The following is a 16,316-nucleotide window of genomic DNA, read 5'->3' as shown; positions in this document are numbered from 1 at the left end:
AGACCCAACCAGCCTGAAAATGTGGCAAAATATTCTCCAGGCCCCCTACCTGGAGCAATTTGAGCTATTTCATTCCCTGCTGCCTCTTCGGCGGTTAGCAAATTGCCTGTAAAAATGAACCTTGTTCCCTTGCAGAGTGTGTGCTCTTTGCAGGCGCTGGCTGCTTGTCAGAGACAAATGCGGGATTTTAGGGGTTAGGAAATAAAAAGAAGATTAAAACAAAAAAACCAAACCAAGCGCAGATCATGGCATGCGGTGGTGGCTGTTGTTCGGTGGGTTTCCGTGAGAGCGAGCCATGGCTTCTTGTTCGCGCAGCACCCGCTGTTAGCTGGGCCAGAGCTGTGGCTCAGCAACGCTTGGCAGAGAGACTGCGGGTTGCTAAAACGTGTTGTATGTTCCCAAATTACAGGCTTTGGAAAAACCATTGCAAACCCTGGGATTCTTCCCTAGACCTCGCTGCCACAGCTTGGTGTGGCAGCAGCCGTCCCAACCCGTTTTGTGGTGTTATTGCCCCTCTGTCACCCTGGGGCAAGAGACAGGGTTGGTGCTTTAATGTGGCTGGGGAGGATGTGTTTAAGGAGGCTGTTGCTTGGAGTCATCGTGTGATTGATCCCTTTCTGTGTGTCCCCTGGTCCGTGGGCACCCTTGTCCAGGGCATCAGAGCCCTGGATCAGCGGAGACTCGGTGACGAGCCTTTCCTGCATCCCCTAACCCAAGTGTGAAACGCGTTCGGTGACAAAGGGGAGAGCGGGAGAGGTCATTTTGGTCCCTGTGAGGCTGTTGTCCACAGTGCCATGCTTGTGGTCAGACTGAGAGGAGTGCTTTTGAACTGGAGAGCAGGAAATTCTCCCTGGCTGGTGGAGGGAGATAGGTCCTTGTAACTTGGCTGCCCAGCCAAAGCCATGTTGAGGAGCTTAGCATCTCCTAAATCTCGTAAATTGGCTCCCAGACCAGCCAGGAGGTTTCCAGTCCTGCTGGCTGTCACAGATGCTCTCAGTGGCCTGGTTTTGACTGGGATACAAGAGGCCAGGCAGCCCCGGAGCTGCCCAGAGGATGCTGCATCTGCGGGAAAAGGGCTTCACTGAGGAGCTGCTCTCAGGGAGAAGAGGTCTGGGGCTGGGGGAGAGGGTGCAAAGCACGGGGTGATTTATAGCTGGAAATTAGCCGTGGAGAGGTTGTTTCCTTTCGGAGGAATGAAAGGGTTTCTCCAAACAAGGGTTCCTTCCTGAGGAGGCAGCAGGGGTTTTTCCTGCTGCTAATGAGGCTGGACCAATCCCAGGGACCAGCTCCCCAGAGCCATTCCCTAATGGTGGGAAGGGACTGGGGGGACATGGTGTCGGCCACCTCGCCGCTGCTGAGTGACACTTCCTCACTGTGGCACATCCTCGTGTCCCCAGCTCGGCGGGCTGGGGGGGAGGCCCTGGCGTCCTGCTGGCGCAGAGGAGCCTTCGAGGTCGGTGTCGGGGCCAGCCAAGCGGGGAGACGCTTTTCCTGCCCTGCGAGAATTTCAGGGCCCTGCGTTTTAGATTCGTCCTTGCCGGCATCCAGGGGACATTTTGCAGACAGGGTCACTCTCTGATTGAACAAAATGTTTCATGTCGTGTCTTTATTTTCAGTTTTTCCCCTGCCATTTCTGAGTACAGATGAGAGACTGTCTCAAGGGGGGACACCGCTTTGATGCAAAAGGCGAGACTTGCGTTTAGGAAAATGTTCTGCTTCAAGAACTTCTCCCTATTCAAAGACTTAGGGTAATTTTTAGCACAGCTTTGCTGAAACCCTGTTCTTTCCTGCCCGCCTCTTCCTATGATGCGGGTGGGGGATTAATCAGCATTTTTAGTGGAAAAATGTGTTTTTTTGGCCCACTCCCAAATTGTCCTGCTTTGGAGTTGGGTGCAAGCCTCCGTGAGGTGCTTGCTGCATGGCCAGGCTTGGGGGCCGAGGGGCCCCAGGCATGCCCCAGCAGCCCGCCCCATCCCTGCTGCACTGCGTGCCGGGGCTCTCACTTTGCCCCCGCCTGGAGCTCTCCCTTCCCTGGGGCTCTCGGCAGCGCTGCGGGACAGCTGCTGAGAGCCGCCACCGCCCTGGAGACCGTGGGGCAGGCTGAGCCCTGTGTCCCCCAGGGAGCTCTTCTGATGCTGCCACCCATGCCCCAAAGCAAAGGAGACTTAGCCTGAGCAGGGGGAGAGCAGCCCAGCCCTGGCTTCTGCAGAGCAAGACCCTGTTGCCCTTTCTTTCTGCTTTACTCTTTTTGTGGGGAAGGGGTTGTGCTGGCGGGGGGGGGTGGGGGTGGGCATGGGGGCTTCACCCATGACGCAGGAGGAGTTGTGGGACAGCTCTGGGGGCCTGCAGCACATGGGTTGCATTGGCAGCCCACCTCGGCATGCTGCAGGCCCCCACTCCGCATTCGCTTTCCCCCTCTTTGTGCACACGTTTCTAGCCACGGTTCTTCCTTCGCTGCGTGAGGAGAATTTCCAAGCAGGTGCTAGGTGATGGCACATGGAGATGCTCCCCGTGGGAGCTGGAAATGGTTTGCAATCAAAGCAAACTAGCACAAGTAGCTGAAATGCTCAGTGGAGCAGTGCAGAAGCTAGAGCCATTTCATCTCCAAGTCCTCATCAGACTTCTTCAGTTTCCTACCACCTGTGAATTGGTTAAATGAGAAAAGAGCTTGGCTCAGGGCCACGGAAACTCTCTTATTACATGTAATTAGCTTAATTACATCATAAATAACCCATCAAGGGGTAGCAAAGTGATGCTCAAACAAATAAGCAATCCTGCTTTCATAATGCAACCCACCCAGCTCTTTGATCAGCCCCAATAACAACAAATGATTTAAATGCAAGCGGGGACAAATCTGCCACCACCAGTCTCTATCCTGCACCAGCTCAGCCCCTCTGTCCAAGTTTGTTGCCTAACCTGCCTTTTCCCCCCTCATTAGGAGAGCGACCAAAAGGGAACGTGCAAAACTTCAGGCCAGGAAGGGGGGAAACCACTTCCAAAATGAGTGATGGGGTTTATTTTAAATCCCTGCAGTTTCCAGAATGAAAGATGCCCTGGGTGGCAGCTGTTGCCCCAGGGTATGGCTGCTGCAGGGCTCAGGGAGATGGGAGGGGGTCTGGCTCTGTGGTGTGGATCCAGCAGCCCGGCAGTGCTTTGCCATGGACCAAGAAATCTCATCTGCAGCCACGGGATTGCAGCAGCCCACTGTTGACCTGCTCCAGGCGAGCTCATCTTCCTGGATAGGGGGCCTGGCTCTCCGGAGCATTTTAAAACATTACAAGGTGCAGAAGGGAGGAAACCTAGAAAGATCTCTTCCTTTAACCTCTGCTGGCATGATAGCCTGCCTGCTGAAGTATTTTGGAAACGCTGGTGAAATGTCTAGTTGTGTCTTTTGGCTCATAGTTGTCTTTTATAAACCTTCCACCAGTGCTTAATGAACCCTTTGGTCTAAGGTCAAAGAAAGGAAATGTGTGAGCGTTATTCTGACTCCCTCCCACCCCCTTCCCTGGCATCGGCATCTCCCTCCTTTCCAGAGCAGTGAGTCGGTCGGGTCCCCCCAGGTCACTGCCGCGGCTGGCATGGACAGGAACACCGCTTCCCGCGTGGAGTGGCCCGATGCTCCCAGGCAGAAGGGAAACGCAGCAGCCAGCAGCCACCAGAGACTCAGGCAGGGGCAGACCCACGGGGAAGCAAGGCAGAGGTTTTCCAGCGTGGATGAGACGTGGCATGTGGTCCTTTCCACCATGCCTCCTTCCCCACTGGGCTCTGCTCCGGGAAGCCTGGGCGGGTGAGTTGGGAGGTGACACTGCCTCACCGGGCTTGCTCCAGCCCATTTCCTGGCTTTGCTGAGAAACATGGTGTTAAGTGACAGTCCCGCCAGCGAGGGCTGAGCTGGCGTCCATCCCTGCGGGGAGCTCCAGGCTCTGCTCACCTGCCTTTTCTCCATCTGTTGTGCGACGGCTGCAGGATCCCTCTCGTGGGCGGGCCCTGCACCCGTGCTGGCGTGAGGAGCAGGGGGATCAACCGCCACAGAGGCAAAAAAGGCCACCGGCAAATGGCCTGGACTTCTCTGACCCAGGCAGCTAGAAGTGCTGAGACTCATCCCTGCCATCCGGCTCCTGAGATGTGGGGCTGAGCCCTGTAAGAGAGAAGGGAGCATGTGCCTATGACCTGGACCTTCCTGGTGCGCTGATCTCTCCTGCAGTCCCAGAGGGTCTGGGACAGAGTCAGGGCTCCCTTGCCCCATGGCAGGTTCCTTCTCCAGCCGCGGCGGGTGCGTGAGGGCCGTGGGAACAGCGTGCACTGGGCAGGGAGCTGTGGGAACGAGGCTTTGCAGGCCAGGCCGTCAGCTGTCAGCCTCAAATCGGTTACTGCACCTAAATCCAAGCGTGCAGGGGACTGCACTGCTTCGTGCCCACTCCCACAGGGCTGGGGTGCAGGCAGGTACCCACCAGCCTTTGGGGTTTGCAGGTGGGTGGCATGGGGGTGCACTCCAGGCACTGGGGGCTCTTCTATCCCCACTGCCCCTTTTCTTGCTGGGGCAGATTTCCTCTCTTCAGGGGTTGGGTTCCTTCACAGAAGATTCGAAGGCTTTAGCCGTGATCCACTTTGGGTGGTCCAGGCCCATGCTCCGGCTCAGAGGTGCAGCCAGGCCCCCTTTGCCTGGCAGCAGCTCAGGGCCAGCTGGGTTTGCCTGGCTCTGCTCCCCTCATATCACTCTCCGGTGGCCTCTTCCTATCCTGTTTTTCTTGCAAATCTCCACTTCTCTGCCTCGGCTGGAGCCTTGTAATCTGCGAGGTGATTGCAGGGACACAGGCAGGTCCCTGAGCAACCAGGCCCCCATGCAGCAAAAGCATTATCTTGTAGGAGGGAGAGAAAGATGCTCACAGTTGCTGCCTGCTCCAGCCCCCAAATTGGTGGCCCCGACTGGAGCTGATTTGACCACCCTAATCCCAGCTTGTCTCTGCTCTGGGTGAACGGCTTACCTGGGGAGGAAAAAGATATTCAAGGCTTGCTTGGAAGCAGCCATAACGTTGGGACAGGAGCTGCTCCCTCCTGGGCCAGCTGCCCTCCTTGCTGTCCTGCTCGGCACAACCCCACCTCCCCCGGGGACCCGTGGCTGAGCGGGAATCCCAGCACCAGCTCTGCCAGGCCTGGCCTGCTCCTCCTGGAGCTCTTTGGGGACCAGCACTGTATCACTGGTGAAATACAGTCAGGGCTACTCCATTGGCATTTAAATTAAATTCATTCACCCAGATTAAAATAAAGAAAAAGGCTCCCGAAAGGCAGTGTCATCTCTGCTGCCAGGAACGAGGAGAGTGGTTATTGAATATAAACATGGTGTGTAATTTACATGTTAATTATGTTGAATGCACTACAAGCCCATAATTAGAAACTAATTAGGTGAGAGCGCGTGTAATTGGTTTCGCTGGCACAGTGGATGGGCTAATGGTGCACCTGGGGAGATGGCCTTCCCAGTCCCAAAGGGGATTAACCCCTCTGCACCCGCCACGCCAGCTCCTGCACAAGAGTTGCCCAAGCGGATGGGACCCTGGAGGCATTTGAGTGGGGTGAATGGATCTCTGGGATGCATCTGGTTCTGCTTTTTGGAGGGATCCGAAATCGCATCCTCTGTTTGGAGATGAGGCATAGTTTGGAGACACGCTGGTGAAGGGCTCCGGCTGGTCTCTGCACCAACAGCTGATTCGATCACTTCTGAATTTGGGACCACTCTCATCTCCCCCTGCTCGCTGGGGATGAGGGGCAGCATGCAGCAGGAGAGGGCCCTGTGGCAGCATCCCACGGCGCAGCGTTGGACTCTCAGCTACAGCAGCTGATCATGGTTCCTCTGAGGCCATGCCGCAGGTTGCCCGGCCTGCCGAGATGGTGAGGGCAGAGGCATGGGCAGCTGCTACTGCGCCATCGCTGGGAAGCTGCTCAGTGAAATGAAGAGCTGTAAATTTAGAACAAATAAGAGGGGAATTTAGCTTTATGGAGCGTATAATCGGGCTGTGCTGTTCACAGCCGATGTGCAGCAGTGAGCTGAAGCCAAGAGGGGAGAGAAGAGGGTTGCATTTTGTTGCTGTTGAAAGGTCTGGCTAGTTTCCTGGCCTCCAACATCGTTTGTAGCTGCTTGAGAGTGGAGTGTAATTAAATCTCACGCTCAAGACCATGAAATGATCATGGAAAGGGGATTCCTCAGGTGTCCGCATCCAGCCTGGCCGGGAGCAGGTGGCTTTGCAAGAGCAAGGGCTGCACAGGCTGAGACAGGCAGTCTGGACGAGTTGTCAGGGCAAGAAGCAGCCCATTCTTGTGATATCACAAGGTGCCGAGAGCCGGGGCTTGGCTGTTACCAGCTGGAGCCCAATTTTCTGTCCGCCTGCGAGAGGGATCCCAGGCCAGCACCCCTACCACAGGGCATGAGGTGGGTGCTGTGGAAATGATGGGTCCCAATACATGAGGATTTGTAGCCAAGCAGCCCCAGTTTGAGACCGGTGCCAGGGCTGTGCTTCGTAAAGGGAATGGTTTCAGCATTGGCTCAAAATGGAGGGAGAAATCCCAGATCCATGGGACCCTGCCTTCAATGCCATGTGCTCTTTCCCCTGCCTCCATCATCTGGCCCATGGCAAGTGCAGCCCTCAGTCTCCATATTGGCCACCCCGCGTGGGGGCAAAGCATTTGGGGGATGCTCGTCCTGACCCTGAGTAGGAGCATGGCCCGAGCCACTGTGCCAGGCAGCTCCCTGTGCACGGGGGCTGGAGACTTCCAGCTCCTATGGCAGGCAATTAAAAGGGGATTAGGCTCTTGTCCAGCCAGGGAACTGGGGCTTTGTTGGTCTCTGCTGGTGCAGAGGTTGGCCTTTGGGATGCGAGGGGGAATGCGTTTGGCAGGCGGATCCACTAATGAGCTTTTTCCTCCAGCCCAGGGGATACATGGCTGCTTGGCCCTGTGCCCTGGGGGAACAAGGCTGTTTGAGGGAGCAAGCAGGACTGGTGCTGGTGGACGAGGCCCCCTCCTTGTGCTGCGTTTGTGCTTGGGCTGCTCTGCCTTGGCTCCACGTGTGATGCCTGGAGGCGCGAGGCTGGACTGATCGTGTTGGATCTGCCCCTTCTGTTTTGCCTCTCACATGCATCCCTCTCCCTGTGTGCGGATAGAGCTATCCTGATTTACACCCGCTGTGATTAGGTCTGAGTCCGGGCATCCGGGTGGAGGCCTGCCACTCACACCAGCCCCCTCCGCTCTCACTGCTCCCTCAAGGCCATGCATGGGGTCTTGCTGCAGACAGGCATGCATCCGTGCCATGGCCCCTGCAGCCTAGCACACGTGTGTTTGGGAGGTCATGGCTGTTTTCCCAACCCTGCTCTGGCCTTTGATTTGGTGCAAGATCCTCCTACCCTGTCCAGCTCCCTGCAGCGAGAGGGAGGGTCCTGTGGGACAGGCTTGAAGGCAGAGCAAGCAGGGATTAAGCAGGGAGGGCCCCTCTCCCCAAGCTGCCCCGGGCAGGGGCTCAGGGGATTACGGGGGAGGGGGTCAGAGGTCAGAGCGTGGGCTCGCCTGCCTGTCCATCACCTTTAGAGAAATCAGCTTAGGGATGCCCTCAGCGTCACGGGGCAGTGGGCGCGCGGGCAGGGGGAGTGGCGCGCATCCATCAGGGCCTCTGCCAGGGCGGCCCCAGCTTTGTGGGTGCCTGAAGTGCGTGGGTGTTTCTGCGCCCTCTGATCACTGGGGCATAGGGGGCTGAATGGGGTCTGCTGGCGGGGTCTGCAACCCTTTGTGATGGCCCCTTTCCATGCAAAGCCCCGACGAAAAGCCCTGGGAGGCAGCTGCTCCAGGGAGGGAGGCCTGGGAGCAGTTCCCAGGCACTGGAGCAACCCCGGCTGAGGCCCGGGGCTAAATGGGCCCCCATCAGCAGGAGATATTTTGGACCATCATCAGAAGTAGACTCTCCTCTGCCAGCATTTGGCACCATGCAATGTGCGAGAGAGAGGTGCTGCAGGGCTGGGGAGCTACGGGAGTCAGCGGTGGCTGGCTCAGCCCCACGGATCTCCCGGCACGTCCTGGGTGGGAGGGGAGGATGGTGATAGGGACGCATCCTCCAGGGAGGTTGGACATGGTGTCCCTGGGCTGCCAGGCAGATGTGAGGTGACCCGAGACAGCCTGGGCTGAGATGAAGCAACGTGCTGTGGTGCCTGCCCTGTTTAATTAGCTTCTCCGGCTCACAGGTCTCTGCTTGCACCTTGGTTATTTTTATCCTCCATTTGATGGATCGGTGTGTGGTTTTAGTGTTGGTGTGAGATTCCCATTTTGTAGCAGTTTAAGGAGTCTCTAGAAGTGCATAAAGAGGCCCTGTCTCTTCCACCACATGGCAGTTTGCAGGCTGGAGATGACCTCTCATGCTTGAGTGTCAGGGTTGGCTCCTGCCTCTCCTTTGCCTGTGTCACAGTGCTTCTGGGCCAGCCTGGCCGCTGCCCTGTGCTGTGGGTGCTACGCCGAGAGAGGTGCATGCTGGCTCGGACGCCTGCCCATCCCCTCTGTGGGAAGTGACGGCAGGAGGATTCGGCACATCAGCCTGGCCGGTATGCACTGCCCGGCTGGTGCGCTTCTCGCAACTGTGTTTTGGAAGATCACTGCAAATGGTGTTTCCGGTGCCCCTGTCTTTTTGGAGCTGCCTGGGGCCTTCCTTGGCCCCTAAGCTGTGTCTCCACTCTAGGCACTGCGAACTTCCCTTTGGGGTCTCATCTATCTCCCGCAGGCTGCAGCACCGCAGGGTGGCCCGGTGAATTCAGTGTTGAGTGGCTCTTGGTGATTTAGACAGGAGAGTTCCTGCATTTTTTTCCATAATTTACAGCTAGTGGCGGGAAGCCAGTTCCTGTGCTTTCTGTGGGGTGGGGGTCTGTTCCTGGTGCTTGGCTTTCCTGGCAGCGGGGAGTTGCAGAGGCCTAATCCTGTGCCCTGGGGTTTTATCCCCATGTCCCCTGGCAGTATCTATATGTCCATAGGTGGTACCCACATGTACCACTGCATTATCCACATGTCCTGGGGTGGTATCCGTGTCTTGAGGCAGTATGCCCCTGTCCTGGAGCAGTATCTGTGTATTCCAGGGTGATACCCCCGTGTCCCAGGGCAATATCTGTGTGTCCTGGGGTTGCATCCCTATGTCCTGGGCAGTCCCCCTGTTTTCTTCACCAGCTTCCCATCATGGCCAGGGTGATCGATCGCCTGCCTCGCTGGTGGGCAGCTCACACACAGACTTGCCCAGTGCCAACCAGTGCCTTCCTGGTCCTGAAACAGCCTTCATTAGCTTGACTTTAATGACTTCCCTTCCAGACCATCACATCCACATGCAGTGGGGGCCTGGACTGTGCAGTGCTGTAGACAACTGTCCCTCACTTGGCTCCCTGGGAATGCTTTCATGGTGCACTGTGGTAAACTGACTGTCAAGCCCCAGGAGGCCGGGGACAGGGAGCTGCAGGACTTTGCTGCCCAGGCATCCTGGCCCCACATGCAGCTGCCCCACTGGGGTTCAGGACCCTGGCTCATGCTGCGGCCTAGTCATGCCTGCTGCTGCCTGCCCCTGCCTGCCCCATGTTCCTGCCTGCTGCTGCCTGCCCCTGCCTGTTCTGTGCCCATGCCTCCCGCTGCCTGTCCGTGCCTTCCCCATATCCCTGCCTCCCACTCTCTGCTGCTGTGTGACCCATGCCCTTGCCTGCCGCTACCTGCCGCTACCTGCCACTGCCTGCCCCATGTCCCTGCCTGCTGCTGCCTGCCCCAGCCTGCCCCATGTCCCTGCCTGCCCCGGCCTGTCCCATGTCCTTCCTGCTGCTGCATGTCCTTACTTGCCACACTGCCTGCTGCTGCCTGTCCCACGTCCCTGCCTGCTGCTGCCTGCCCCTGCCTGCCCCATGTCCTTGTCTGCCACTGCCTGCAACTGCCTGTCCCATGTCCCTCCCTGCTTCTGCCCATCCTGTGTCCCTGCCTGCTGCTGCCTTCCCTGTATCTGCCTGTCCTATGTCCCTGCCTGCCCCATGTCACTTCCTGCCACTACCTGTCCATGGCCCTGCCTGCGTCTGCCCAGCCATGCCTGGCTTTGCCCACCACCTGCTCCTGCCTGCTCCTGCCTGCCTCTGCCAGTCCCCTGGCCCTGCCCCTTGGCCCTTGCCTGGCCCTGCCTGCCCCTGCCTGCAGCTGCACTGGCAAGGCAAAGCCTTGGGTCCAGGAGCAAGGAGCCCTGGGTGCAGCAGGTGCAAGGTGAGAGACCCCCGATCTGTCAGGAAGCAGATGGGAGAAAGTCTGCACAGGGCTGGGTGGACACAGCGCCAGGGACATGGACGTCTGTGCTGGGGGCTGGGGACAGCCTGCAGGGCTGGATGGGGAGCAGGGAGAGCACTGACACACATGCACACGCACTGTGGGACGTGCACACACATGCACACACAGCAAGGCATGTGTGCACACGCGCACTGCAGGAGATGCATGCACACTCTCTGGTGTATGCACACACACATACACACTGTATGGGCAGGCAGGGCAGGATGGCAGTGGGGCAGCACCCTGTGGGACAAGTCATCCCAGTATGCCATGGGGCAGGCAGGGTCTGGTCCCAGTGCCCTGTGGAGCTAGTCCCAGCATGCAGTGGTGCAGGGAGGGGGCTGGTCCTGGCACTCCATGGGGCAGCTGTGGGGCCGGTCCCAGCATCCTGTGGGGCCAGTCTCAGTGCCACATGGGACAGGTGGGGGGGCCAGTTCCAGTGCCTCGTGGGTGGTGGGAGAGTCATGGCTGGTCGTGGAGAGCATCTGGAGCACAGATGGGAGGCAAGGGAGGAGAAGTGCGCTGAGGCAGGGACACATGGGCAGACCCCCAGACCCCCACTCCCCAGGCTTCACCATGTGCCTGCCCCACAGGCAAGGGGTGCCCATGCCCCACACCTCCCCAGCCATGTGCTTTCAGGGTGCAAGGCAGGCTGGGTTCCCAGCTGGTCATGTGCTGGCCCCCCACAGTCCAGGCCCCTTGTTTTCCCCTGCCCCATCAGCTCCAAAACTGTGTCCATACCCCCGCCTCCAACAAAAACACTCATGCATGGTCTTATTGAAACCAGACACCAGAGCCATAAGCAGCCGGACCCCTCCGCACGCTTGCATGATGCACGCATACCCTGTCCGTCCCAGCCCCAAGCAGAGCCTGCAAGCTGTGCTTCGTTAGCCTACCCCTCGTTAGCTGCCTTCCTGGCCAGCCTGCCCCACTGGCAGGAGGTCAGGGCAAGGCTTTTTGCAAATTAGCGCCATGTCTGCCCTTGAGAAAGCCCCGCTGGTGGCGGCAGGGCCGGCAGACCCTCAAGGTCAGTACGGGGCTGTGGGGAGGAGGAACGGAGAGATTGATGTCACATCCCGTGACGCCGTTTCCCGGAGTGAAGTGTGCCCAGCGAGGCCAGGGAGGAAACCCGCTGTGAGAGCCGTGGCTGAATCATACCCTGGGTGTGCCTGCTCTGGGCTCTGTGCCCGTGGCCCACCAAGGGACAGTAGCTGCACCGGGTCCTCATGCTGTGTTGGGCTGCAGCAGTGCTGGGTCCCTGTGGGGCACCTGGGCATGTGTGGGCAGCAGCCCTCATGCTGAGGAGCCTGGCACCATGTCTGTGTCCCAGCTGCCAGACTCACCCACATCCCCCAGGCCATAGCTCTGTCAGCACCCACACACCCCTGTGCTGCTCTTGGTGCCAGCTCCCCCGGGACCCACAGGCCCATGGCTGGGCAGAAGGGTGGTTGCACAGCCTGCTCTGGAGGTGCTTGCCTCTCCACTAGAACCCCCCCGGCAGGTCCCATTGCTGTGCAGGATGAGGCCCTCAGATGTGGGCACACAATGAGCTGGGAGGAGACCTGCTCTCAGTGCAGTGCGTGTCCACCCTGGCCCCAGCCTGGGGCAGCCCTCTGCCAACACCGGGATGCCAAGCTGCAGAACTCAGCCTTGTCGCCTGCCTCCGTCTCTCCCCTTGCTTCGCTCCCCAAGGGGGACAGACCCCTAAGTCCCAATGGGGCTGAAAAGAACTGGGGGTGAGCTCTGCCCCATGGTGGGAGTGGGCAGGGGCTGGGGGACTCTGTGCCCAGGGCGGTGCATGCACCCTGGCAGCACCTCTGGGATGTCCCCATGGGTTTTGGAAGCACAAGGTCAGAGAGATCTCAGGCTTTTGGCATCCCAGCTGGGAACAGCGGCTGAATGCTGGATCTGTGCCCAGCCATGCCTGGAAACCAACTTGCTCCTTCTTGGTGGAGACCGTGTTCTGCATGTCCCTCAGGCATTACAGGGGGCCGTGCTCTACTCATGCAGTGGAGAGATGGGATCCATGGGGACTGCTTCCAGCTCCAATCCTGTACAGCTGTCCACAGCAGCTGTCTTTGGGGTGGGTGCAAAGAACAGGCCCTTGCGTGGAGAGAAAAACTCTCCCCATGCAAGAAGGGGCTGTGGCATGGCATCTGATGGGGGTGGCATCCAATCGGGGTGGCATCCAATTGAGGTGACATCTTGTAGATGGGGATGGTGTCTGACCAAGATGGCCTCTAATCGGGGTGGCAGCTGACAGGGATGGCAACCAAGATGGGGTGGCATCCACCTTTGCTGTCATGCCCATGCACTGCTGCAGGAGTTGTGGGTTCCCTGGGCACTGGAGATGGATGGAGGAAGGCAGTGGGCCCAGGGAGAGCTGCCTGGAGATAGGATGGAAAGCCAGGCGCCCAGGCAGTGTGCACAGGGCAGGTATCACCTGCTCTCCTCTGTCTTGTTTGTGCCCTGGCCCCTGCCACGTGGTCTCTGGCACCGACCCATATCATCTGCAGCACTTCTGCCTTCCATCTGGCTGCCTCATTGCGCTTGTGAATATTCATGACCCTCATTATCCCCTTTCACTCATTTCTCCCACACTCAGGCTAAAAATAACTTCCCAAAGTGGGGGGGAGGATGGGGCATGCGGGATGGGGGGGTAAGTTCTCCTTCCCCTCCCTGGAAGGTAGATAATTTGGGTCTCAGCTCCCCTGTCTGAGGGGCTGGTGGCCAGTCTGGGGCACAGGGACACATCTGTGAGGCAACTGGGACAGGAGGGGACAGGGTCAGCTGGCCAGAGGGCTGACAGCAGAGCTTTCGGGAGCCACAGCTGCTTGTCCAGGGTGCCAGGGAAATCTGCTCCCTTCCTCAGCTCTTGGCTGGGGCTGCCTTCCATCCGGCATGTGCCCATGGTCTCAGCTAGCAAGGGACCCAGGTGAGCTAGCGGGGGCTTGCAGGGCAGGGTGGGGAATGCCAGGTGACTCCCCAGCCCAGCAGTGCATCCTGGTGCTGTGCTGGAGCTGGCCAAGCTGAGTAGGGTGGGCAGCGCCTTCCTGCAGACCCTGGTGATCTCCTTGCCCGCCTGGCACAGGGACTGTCATTTGGCACTGCCACCCACACGACACCGTGGCCCCCACCCTCGAGCACCAGCACTGAGCCCTTGCACCCAGCCAGCTGTCACCAGGATTGCTGTAGCCCAGAGAAGCTTAGCGGGAAGCACCTCTGGGACCCTTGCCAGGGTCTCCACTCTGCTCTCACCCCTCCACCAGCCGGGCTGCTAGAGAGCCACCTCCTAAAATAGCCTGTGAGGGCCAACGCTGGTGGCCTGCTTCATGCCCTCTGGCTGCCTGGGATGCAAGAGGGTGGGTGCCCCCTGCCCTGCCCGCCCATCAGTGCCAACATCCCTGGCAATGCCCACAACAGCAGAGTCACTCAGTGGGCCATGTTGCAGTGGAGGGCTCTGCTAGCAGGGGCATTGGGTACTGACAGGTGAGCCCAGGTCCCCCTGCCTGTGTCCAAGCTACCCTTGGCTGTCCCAGCTGGAAGTGAACATCTCCTGTGCTTGTCCAGCATCGCACACTGTGGTATGTGCCCTGCCCCAGAGGTGGCTGCATCGTGGTGCTCACTGCTGGGCTGTCTGTCCGGCTCGTGGAGGGGGGAACGGGGCACTGCAGCAGGTGCAGATGGGCACAACGGGTTCGGAAGGTGCCCATCTTTCTCCTATGGGTCCTGGACCAGCAAGGGGGCCCCCAACTGGGAATGGGCAGGGATTGGTGCTGTGTAGAGCTGGAGACCGGTGCCCAAATGGTGAGGCAGGCGTGGCACTGGAGGAGGACGATGGGCACAGGACACTGGCACACTGATGTGGGCCCCTTTGCCCCGCAGAGCTGAAGGCCACAGGCACCGCGCACTTCTTCAACTTCCTGCTCAACTCCAGTGACTACCGCATCCTGCTTAAGGACGAGGACCACGATCGCATGTACGTGGGCAGCAAGGACTACGTCCTCTCGCTGGACCTGCACGACATCAACCGCGAGCCCCTCATCGTAAGCGCGTGCTGTCACCAACAGAAGCAGAGGGCTGGGCCCGGGGTGGCTACCAGAGGAGAGGGTGGCACGGGGAGAGCCAAGCGCCCCAGTCACGGGGCTGTGGGCTGAAGGGATCCGAAGCCAGGCAGACATTTTGGAGGCTGTGGTCTGAGCGTAGCACAGCACTATATGTGGGTCACTGGCTGAGAGTTCATGCAGAGGAGGATCCGTCTCTGCTCCATGATGGCAGAGGGGTCGGGAAAGAGTTCAAGGCCAGGGCCAAGCCAGGCTGTGAGTGCAGATCTCCCCTTTGCTTGTGTTTTTGCAGATCCATTGGCCCGCTTCCCAGCAGAGGATTGAGGAGTGCATCCTGTCAGGCAAGAACAGCAACGTGAGTGTGCTGGTGACAGGTGGACATGCCTGTGCCGTGCCAGCTCTCTAGAGCCCTGAGCCACAGGCCATGGCCACGGACACCCCAGGGGTTTTGATGGCCACCACTAATCCACTTTAGGAAGCCTCAGGGAGGTTGGTGGCCAGCACAGGGCTACAATTCATGGCCTCATGTCCTCATGTCCTCCCCTTGAAATCCCATCCCCAGAGGGCCACTGCAGCTCGGCCTGTCCGGGCAGCATCTGCAACCATGTCAGGACAGAGTGGCACTCCAAGATGTCCCACCATGTCCTGCCAGCCCCTCTGCCTGGCCACGCAGGCTCTGGCAGGCCTTCTTGGGCAAGTGCTAGGAAGAAGGCAAGGGTCTCCTTGCAGAGGCAAAGGTCTCCACATTGCTTCCTCCCACATACCAGAACTGTGTCCTCAGCCATGCCAGGCTTGTGCCAACCCATGACCCATGTCCCATGCCAACCCATGACCCATGCCAGCCTGTGCCCCTTGCCAATGCATGACCTGTGCCTGCCCAAGATCCATACCAGCCTTCCAGCAGCCTCCCAGCCTCCCATCTCCTTGGCCTGCCTCCTCCTGCTCTCTGGCTCTTCCTCCTGGGGCAGATGTTTCCATGCCTAGGCAACTGTACCCCGCAGTGCCTGCCCCAGTGCAGAGGATGAGGTTTGGAGGGAAGGGTCTGTGCCCAGTGAGCCCAGGCCCTCCCTGTTGGGTGTGTGAGCTGCAAGGGGAGCTGGGCCCCTCCATGTCCTTGCTGTGGTTGCCACCGCCTCCCTCTGCTTCCCAGGGGGAGTGCGGCAACTTCATCCGCCTGATCCAGCCGTGGAACCGGACCCATCTCTACGTGTGTGGCACTGGCGCCTACAATCCCATCTGTGCCTTTGTCAACCGTGGGCGCAAAGCACAGGTGAGGGGTGGGAGGTTTGAGGGGGCTGAGCCTGGGCCTGGCTGTGTCTGCATTGCCATCTCAGGACTGCAGCTGGATGTAGGAGGGCATTGGGCATGGCTGGGTCTGTGCCCTGGGCTAGTGTCAGAAGGATTTCAAGGGGGGGAGTGGATGGTGGGAGCAGAGACTTGCTGGCCTTGGCTTGGGTGCACCAAGGACTCTGTAGCTAATATTACCGTGCTGTTGAGTGTGGCTGAGCCATCTCTGCAGAGCAAGGCCTGAGGATCATTCTTCACACCGGACTTGGGCTGCCCCAGCCGGACACCAGCACCAGCTTCGACCCTCCTGCCCCACGGGCTCCTCTTGAACAGCATCCGCCGGCATCTCTTGAACAGAGTGTGGGATATGCCTGTGTGCGGCTTTCCACCCGCTGGTGGATCATGAACGCCCGTGGGATGGAGCGGCCTCTCCAAGGGGATGGAAAGCGCCTGGCACTGCACCAGCGCTGGCATTTCTCAGGGAGAAACGGCATGGATAGGCCACCAGGATGCGGTGGGCACGCTGTGGTGTTGCGGCTGGCATAGGGAGGGGGCACTGCTGCCACGGGCTGTGCTGGTGCATGAGAATGTGTGGCGGTGCTGCGTCTGTGCCCTGCACTGTGGCATTCCCAGGTGCTGGTGAGAAAGGATGACACT

At 59.1% G+C, this 16,316-nt stretch overlaps 1 protein-coding gene across 3 annotated transcripts in view; it reads left to right on the top strand.

The window, feature by feature from the left end:
* LOC112989436 (semaphorin-3F) overlaps positions 1 to 16,316 on the top strand; it is a 39,345-nt gene that overhangs the window by 12,249 nt on the left and 10,780 nt on the right. For all 3 annotated transcript variants that reach the window (XM_026110593.2, XM_026110595.2, XM_026110592.2), the window contains exons 3-5: positions 14,194 to 14,354; positions 14,665 to 14,727; positions 15,523 to 15,642. In XM_026110593.2, coding sequence (XP_025966378.1) covers positions 14,194 to 14,354; positions 14,665 to 14,727; positions 15,523 to 15,642 — 344 coding nt within the window. The remainder of the gene's footprint in view (positions 1 to 14,193; positions 14,355 to 14,664; positions 14,728 to 15,522; positions 15,643 to 16,316) is intronic.

Source organism: Dromaius novaehollandiae, chromosome 12 (genome assembly GCF_036370855.1).
Source record: "Dromaius novaehollandiae isolate bDroNov1 chromosome 12, bDroNov1.hap1, whole genome shotgun sequence".
In the NCBI taxonomy this organism is placed as follows: Eukaryota; Metazoa; Chordata; class Aves; order Casuariiformes; family Dromaiidae; genus Dromaius; species Dromaius novaehollandiae.
The sequence above is the reverse complement of the archived record's forward strand: the minus strand, read 5'-3'. Positions and strand labels throughout refer to the sequence as shown.